Source organism: Montipora foliosa, chromosome 2 (assembly GCF_036669935.1).
Source record: "Montipora foliosa isolate CH-2021 chromosome 2, ASM3666993v2, whole genome shotgun sequence".
NCBI classification, from domain to species: domain Eukaryota; kingdom Metazoa; phylum Cnidaria; class Anthozoa; order Scleractinia; family Acroporidae; genus Montipora; species Montipora foliosa.
Window position 1 is genome coordinate 36,992,943 of NC_090870.1, and position 7,500 is coordinate 37,000,442.

Here is a 7,500-nt window from a genome sequence, read left to right on the forward strand (position 1 = left end):
ACTACACGTAACCCATAATCCCTCGATTCGCTCTGACGAAGGGCTAACGCTCGAAACGTCAGCTTTTAGAATCTCTGTACGGTGGCCAATTTACATTATCAACTCCGTTGATAAAACCAAATTTTTGTCTAGTGTATGTTGCCTTTGTTACATTTCCGTACAAGTCTACATTTTAGAGTTGTAATCCTTGGGCATGCTACTTCCATCCCCCTGTTTCTACTTAAATCGTGTTCGGTTGCTAAAACTGCCGCTGGGTTCTCTCGCTACCTTAAACTCAACGTGGAGTCCGTGAAGGGGTCTCTCTACTTTTCTCTTTGGAATTCTTGTAGAATAATGAAGAAAGCTATTCGCGTTTTTCGTCAAGGCCCAATAATAATCTTATACTTGTAGCGTTTGCTAGTGTCTTTAAAATGTAATTGTATTGACATTAGCTATGGATAGGTTATTCAAATTTCCCTTTGTGAAAAGCTGATGCTCTGTAGCGAGATTTATAATCTGAATTGCTATAGATTTGGAAGTGTGAAGCGCTAGCAACTGCCTCGTGTTATTTGTTTTACCTTTCAGATGGAGTCGACAAAAGGCAGTAGATTTCATGGTGGAAAACACTGCTATGTCTCTTCATAACGTGAATACAGAAATTGATCGTTACATCATCTGGCCAGGACAGGTTGGTATGATAGCCCTCCCCGCGTGTATACTGTAAACGGTACCAGTCGTATTGCATCTTATGCATACTGGTGTGCATTACGTTGTAGGCTTGTGCATACAAAGTCGGTGAAATCAAGATTAAAGAACTTCGAAAGAAAGCAGAAAAGAAACTGGGTACGTCCAGCTAAATTAAGAGGTGTTTTCACTTTTTGTCCAATGTACAAGTAATATACGGATCAGCTTTAGATTTGATCATATTCTCAGACAGTATGGGCGCTTCAACAGGCCAATTGACTATTTTCACTATCGCATAATGCGATACCTTTTTTTTGGAGGGGGGGGGGGGGGGGCGGGGGCGGGGGCGGGGCGGTATTTACGTAAAAACAATTAACAATTATTGGACGAAATTGAGCAAAATATGGTGATTTGTCAGGAAGCCGAAGGCTGAGGAAAATAATTGATCTGCGAGACACTCACAAATCACCATATTTTGCGATAGCCGAGGTCAATAATTGTTTTATCATTCGATCACCGAGTTTGTTTTTTTGTTTTTGTTTCCGAGAAGCCGTAAGTCTTTCCTTGAGATACTCTGGAAATACGTTGAGTGCAACTTTTGCTCCTTTCTTAGTATTCTCACTGTTCTTTCGATCAACTAAAGACGTCGAATCATTCTGACAGCTCGGGGAACCGATCTGCCATTTTCTCACAAGAGCGTGATGTCAACTGCGCATGAGCAGAATATTATTTGCAGCAAAACACTTATTTGTAGGCAGTTATTTGCAGGTCGCGTGGTGGGCTCTCGGCCAATGAAAAGGAAGGACAAAATACATCGAATGATAATACAAGTTATTTACTCTTGAGAGTGCATCATGCTTTAGTGAACTGAATAGCTCTTGTTTTAATGCAAATACCCTCCCCCCCTCCCCCCCCCCCCCAAATGAACTGTATTATGGGATTGGTGAAAAAAGCGAATCAGCGGGGCGAACTATACCGTGCATCCCGTTAAATCTGAAAGTTTGTTTTTGTTACTTGATTCCAGAATCAATAGATTTATTTAATATCTTACTAACCTCGCTCGAAAGAAAGAGAAAGGGAAAAAAATGGGCCAGGGCGCAGCTATTACAACACATCTCGAGACTGGTTCACACAAAAACATACACAACGGAAACAATGGGCCTTAATCCTAAACAGAGTAGAGTCTCACGCTTTTTTCTTGTTAATGTATCCTGCGTAGCAAGCGCTAATAGGGAAGAGGATGCAGAGGAAGAGGTAGAGCGAGTGCAGAAATGGAAGTGGACTGGGGAGAGGAGGGTGCGCGAGATAAAGGTCGTGTTCTATCGGGATCAACCGTTTCAACCGCAACCGATTTAGGTTGAGGCACTTGAGTTTTCCCAATAGAACACTATTCCAACCGTTTTCGGTTGAAACGCGGTAACTCCTGGGAATAGTTCTTACCAGACTTACCAATGCTTTTTCAACCAAAAACCGAAAACGGTTTTTTTTCCGAATGGAACACTAAAAACCCAACTAAACCAACCGACTAAAAACGGTTGATCCCAATAGAACACGACTTAAGTGTAGTGCTGGAGTGCTGAAAAACGCAAAACAAAGCAATCACGAAAGTTCTTTTGTACGAAATTGAATATCGCACTTATGGGAAGGAAATACCACTCATGTAAATAAGCTAACTAGTTTACTAGGAGTGTTACGGAGATCATACGTTCCATTTCTTCCCAGGATTCTGACTTCCTCAGTTTCCGATTGTCCCGTTGTCAAGCAATTATCCTATAATCATCATTACACCACTACCATAAATACTTGCCTTATCACTTATTTGATATTATACTTGATTGCTTTCTTTTCAGGGGAGAAGTTTAATGTCAAAGATTATCACCATGTTTTTCTGTCCGCTGGCCCGATGGGTCTAGACACTTTGGAAGAGGCTGTGGACGAGTACATTGAAACCACACTGGCATAGTTGTAAGAAAATTGTAGTGGGAGTACGCAAAGGGGACATGATGTGTTAATGCACTGGATATCATATATTTAGCTTTGAAAAAATCAAATTTCTCAAATCACATACTGTATTATTCATTCCTTACACCCCAAACAGTCAACAACGAAACAAACGATAAAGAAAGACAAGATCGAATGTAGACTGATATAAATGATTATAGATATTTTTAACATCATGCGTTGTATGGAAAGTGTGCCAGTGTGACTGTATTGCGTTCTTATTCAGAGACTCTACAAATTCATAAATCATGATTTCGTTGAATAAGAAGGAAACAAGTACTCTTATGAACCAGGAGCCCATCACCCGGAGCGTGCAACTTAACTATACTAGTGCAACGGCGTTTTCACAAGTAAGGTTATTTTTAGATTGAATTTCCCACTAATGAGACTCCCACAGGAGCCCGATGACCAATTACAAGAAATTAAGCTGACGTCATAGGGTCACCGAACCGTAACTGACTTTGTTTTTTGACCTAATTCGCGGGAAGGGCTAGTCTAAAAATAAACCTACTTGTGAAAACGCCGTTTCACAGACGCTGTATGGAAGTTGCACGCTCCAGGATGGGCTCCTGTATGAACTCATAAATTTTGAGAATGATTTAAGGGGGATGGCTCTTACCTACCAAACTGTTGCTCTGGACTCCTTCAAATAGCCATTTCTTTAATTCTTTTAACTCTACAGTTATCCTTTTTTGCCTAGTGTTTTCTATTTAACATTTCTTTGTCTGGTTCAAATCACAACCACATTTGGTAAATCACGTGACCAAAACAGTAAATGCCTAAAAACTTAGCGAGTTAAATATGTTTTCCACAAATTTTTAACGCAAAAGTGTGAGAACATTCTAGCACAAAATCTGTAGCATGGATTTTAAAAGAAATCATTTCTCAAAATAATTATGACGTCATAAGGCCCTCCCTTGATACACTTTTCAAAATATCAGTTCCATTTTTTGTCGAAATAGAAATTCCATGCTACAGTTTACGAAAAATGATAGGACAGTTATCCTTTTTTGCCTAGTGTTTTCTATTTAACATTTCTTTGTCTGGTTCAAATCACAACCACATTTGGTAAATCACGTGACCAAAACAGTAAATGCCTAAAAACTTAGCGAGTTAAATATGTTTTCCACAAATTTTTAACGCAAAAGTGTGAGAACATTCTAGCACAAAATCTGTAGCATGGATTTTAAAAGAAATCATTTCTCAAAATAATTATGACGTCATAAGGCCCTCCCTTGATACACTTTTCAAAATATCAGTTCCATTTTTTGTCGAAATAGAAATTCCATGCTACAGTTTACGAAAAATGATGGGACAGTTATCCTTTTTTGCCTAGTGTTTTCTATTTAACATTTCTTTGTCTGGTTCAAATCACAACCACAAATTTTTAACGCAAAAGTGTAACTAGGTTACACTGGTGGTTTAAAAGATAATATATTACAATAAAAAATGTTCCCAACGTTTCGGTCGCAATCACGGACCTTCTTCAGGGGAAGTGAAAGAAAAACCACACAAAAGCACAGATATAAACAAGACGCTGATTAAAAAATTCAAGATAAGTGAATATAAGTAAGATAAGTAAGAAAAGGAAGATAAGTAACTCGTGGCCCTGTTTATGACATTCCTTGCGCTGATTGTAGCAAGAGCTACGTCGGCGAAACGCAAAGAAAATTCTCAACAAGAAAAGGCGAGCACCAGAAGGCTGTCGCACGGAGACAATGCAAAAAATCAGCACTTGCAGACCACGTGACAAATACTAATCACGATATCGCATGGGATGAGGCCACAATTCTCAGGACTAATAGTAATTGGCACCAAAGGAAGATTTTGGAAGCTTGGGAGATTAATTGCGCGAAAGATCCGCTCAACCGAGATTACGGGGCGTTACTCCCCAAGGAGTATTTGCACTTTACCCTCGAAAACAAGAAAAAATGACACTTATCTTGAATTTTTTAATCAACGTCTTGTTTATATCTGTGCTTTTGTGTGGTTTTTCTTTCACTTCCCCGGAAGAAGGTACGTGATTACGACCGAAACGTTGGGAACATTTTTTATTGTAATATATTATCTTTTAAACCACCAGTGTAACCTAGTTTGTATTTTTTCAAATATATTTTTAAATGTACTCACCTGGTGACAAACCCAGTTTTCAACCTAGTTTGATGCCGGTTGAAAACGTTGATCAACGAAACCAACAGAAAACGGTTTTTTTCCCAATAGAACACGAAAAAACCCAGCCACGCGTCATATGAGGGCAGTTTGTTGGTTCTATTCTCTGCTCCGAGAGGTTTTTCTTCTGGTACCCTGGTTTCCCACTCTGCACAAGACACAATGTTTGATCTGATTTGTGCTAAATTAATTTGACATCTATGTATAGTGTCCTCAAATAATGCCCCAGCATAAGAAGACTTAACACTGTAATAAAGTTCACTGTCATTATTGGTTTTCGAAACTGAGCTGTACCCTAATAGACCTCTTTAGCTTGTACATTTTGTTTTTCCCATTTCAGACCACGTGATGTTACTCTAGGGAAAACTTTCTTTCAAATGTCGTCCTATGCACGTGAATATGTACGCATAACTTTGAGTATGCATGTAATTTATACAAACACAGACAAGGTGAATTCCGGTTTATTTGTATGGTAGGCATAACATTATTCTGCTCTTAAGTCTTTACATCTCAAGGGAATTTGAAAACAAGTTAACGTGAATTGTGAAGAATAGATCACCGGCAGTCGATGGTGATATATATTACTTTCATTGCATTCGATGAAATATCTAAGAAGTTGAAGTTGTCCCTTTAAATGGACAAGTCTCGAAAATAAAATGATAATAAAAGAAGAGTGTCCTTAGATAATCCTAGGATTTAAGAGTGGTTTCTTTATGGACACTCTACGTAACGTAATTTTTGAAAATGAGATGGGCAACTTGCTGTTATTCTTGGCTGAAGAACTCATCTGTTTGCTCCTCTTTCTCCAACGTTGAATCCATGACTGATGAAATAAAGACATTGCAAACATTAAATGCTATAGAAAAGTAGTGCTTTTTGCAGCTTTTTGCGCGTTATGATTAGTTAACTTGGAGGTGATAGCGAGTATCTTTGACCACTAAGCAACCGAGGAGAAGCAAAATGGCTTTGTGTAAATATTGTGTCGTTAAGGAAGTGTTGTGTCCGTTCGTTATTCAGCTTGTGTGGTAGTTGCTGAGAAATTCACCTCCGTATCGGTGAAAGAAGAGGATATTTACCTCTATCTCTACGATCATTACAGGGACCTTTTGATCGGAGGAGGAGGACGAACTACGAATACGAGTTTTCCGTACTGAGCATGCGCATAATTCACATCCATCTGCACCGTATGTAAAATTGTTTACTGAGAGTTCAAAAGGGTACTGATCGCCCACGCAGTACCTTGGCCTTGTGTAAAAAGTGGTTGTAAATCGACCATCTGCTTTAGTGAGATGAATTTCTTGTAGGTGCATCTGAACGGAAACTCTGCATGAGAGCGCTTATTTCCTTCACCAAACTCAGCAACGACTTTATTCTGGAATGAAACGTGATCATTTTCTGTTCTGCAATTAGAAGGTGAATAATACTTCAAGATACCGCGAGAAATGGCATACCACTATCCAAAGCAATTCGGAAATTCGTTTGTTGTTGCTGTGGTGTTTTGGTCAAGTCCCGTTTTGACAAAATCAAGTTTTTTTGCTCTTTAAGAACAAATAGCAAGTCCCTTTTGAAAACTGAACCATTTAAAGTGGCTCGGAAAGCGGGAAAATGAAGCAAAACGACCATTTAAAACACCATAAAAGAGAGAATTTAACAACGCACCCCGACGCTGAGGGAAAAAAGGTTCAATGAGAAGTTCAATGAGAAATTCAATGTCTTAGTGATTCGTTAAACTAGATACCACCGCCTTAAATCCTTTCTAAATGCAAGGCATCATCATTCTGATGATAATTTGGATTTATAAGAATGGACACCTTCGCATGGTCCCACAACTGTTCAAAGGCGTGGCCAGCATGACTTCATCATCATCAACCCGTACTACGCCGCAACGCGGGTCGTCAAGGCGCAGGAAACTGGCATCCACATAACGAGGCAGACTTTGGCGCTTGATGTGAACGTGAATTCCAGCAGGTAAACAGAGGATGACAAATCCACTGGACACTAAAGATGAAACGTGAATGTTGTTTAATAACTGAAGTAATTCGTGTGTAACATTTGGTTATTTGGCTGGTGTCTTCATGTGACATCAAGTTCCCACCTATAATTTAAGGTGTCTGAGACTTTCCGAAGGATCAGAGTCTAGGCTAGTTATTCTCTGTACACACATTCTTTGTCATGGCTCTGGAGGACGTGTTGCCAACACGGGTTCAAACCAATTTTCCAATCCTATGGGAACGGTTCCTAATGCGCCGCGTTTGATTACCCTGCGCAAATTTCCCTAACTTTGGTGTCAAATGGATAAGCAACACCAATAATCAGATACTCCCGCTGTACCTTTATCCAGCTCCACAAAATTACCGTCTTTCACATGAAGTAAAATCCTAATATCTAAGCTGATTTTGGAATGTAAAACAGTTCGCCATTATTCAATTGTTCAAACCATTAAAGAACGTTCAGTTGAGGTAACATCGATGGACCTAAAGTTTGAACATGGTTTAGAGGACTTTGTAGTTCATATGGTCAAAATTCACAGACTGCCTTAGTCTTGGCTAAACCTGCTTAGTGTAATAAGAAGTTTTGCGATCCTCGTAATAGCCCATTTCCGAGTTCACATCTGCCTCCTCTTCAAAGCGAGTCTAAGTGCGAAGTTTTTGTGATGTTAATTAGTTC

At 39.3% G+C, this 7,500-nt stretch overlaps 2 protein-coding genes across 6 annotated transcripts in view; one reads left to right on the plus strand and one right to left on the minus strand.

The window, feature by feature from the left end:
* The window catches only part of LOC137992990 (uncharacterized), a 23,051-nt gene extending 17,747 nt beyond the window's left edge, over positions 1-5,304 (plus strand). For 2 of the 4 annotated variants that reach the window (XM_068838631.1, XM_068838633.1), the window contains exons 17-20: positions 565-667; positions 756-822; positions 2,514-2,628; positions 5,174-5,304. In XM_068838631.1, the coding sequence (XP_068694732.1) occupies positions 565-667; positions 756-822; positions 2,514-2,626 (283 nt within the window). In that variant the 3' untranslated portion in view covers positions 2,627-2,628; positions 5,174-5,304. Of the gene's footprint in view, positions 1-564; positions 668-755; positions 823-2,513; positions 2,943-5,173 lie in introns of those variants that run through there. The other 2 variants (XM_068838632.1, XM_068838630.1) reach the window with 2 other exon arrangements.
* Positions 5,305-5,522: 218 nt separating this feature from the next.
* LOC137992989 (uncharacterized) overlaps positions 5,523-7,500 on the minus strand; it is an 80,987-nt gene continuing 79,009 nt past the window's right edge. For both annotated transcript variants that reach the window (XM_068838629.1, XM_068838627.1), the window contains exons 11-13: positions 6,645-6,831; positions 6,073-6,233; positions 5,523-5,656 (exon numbers count right to left, since the gene is read on the minus strand). In XM_068838629.1, coding sequence (XP_068694730.1) covers positions 5,598-5,656; positions 6,073-6,233; positions 6,645-6,831 — 407 coding nt within the window. In that variant the 3' untranslated portion in view covers positions 5,523-5,597. The remainder of the gene's footprint in view (positions 5,657-6,072; positions 6,234-6,644; positions 6,832-7,500) is intronic.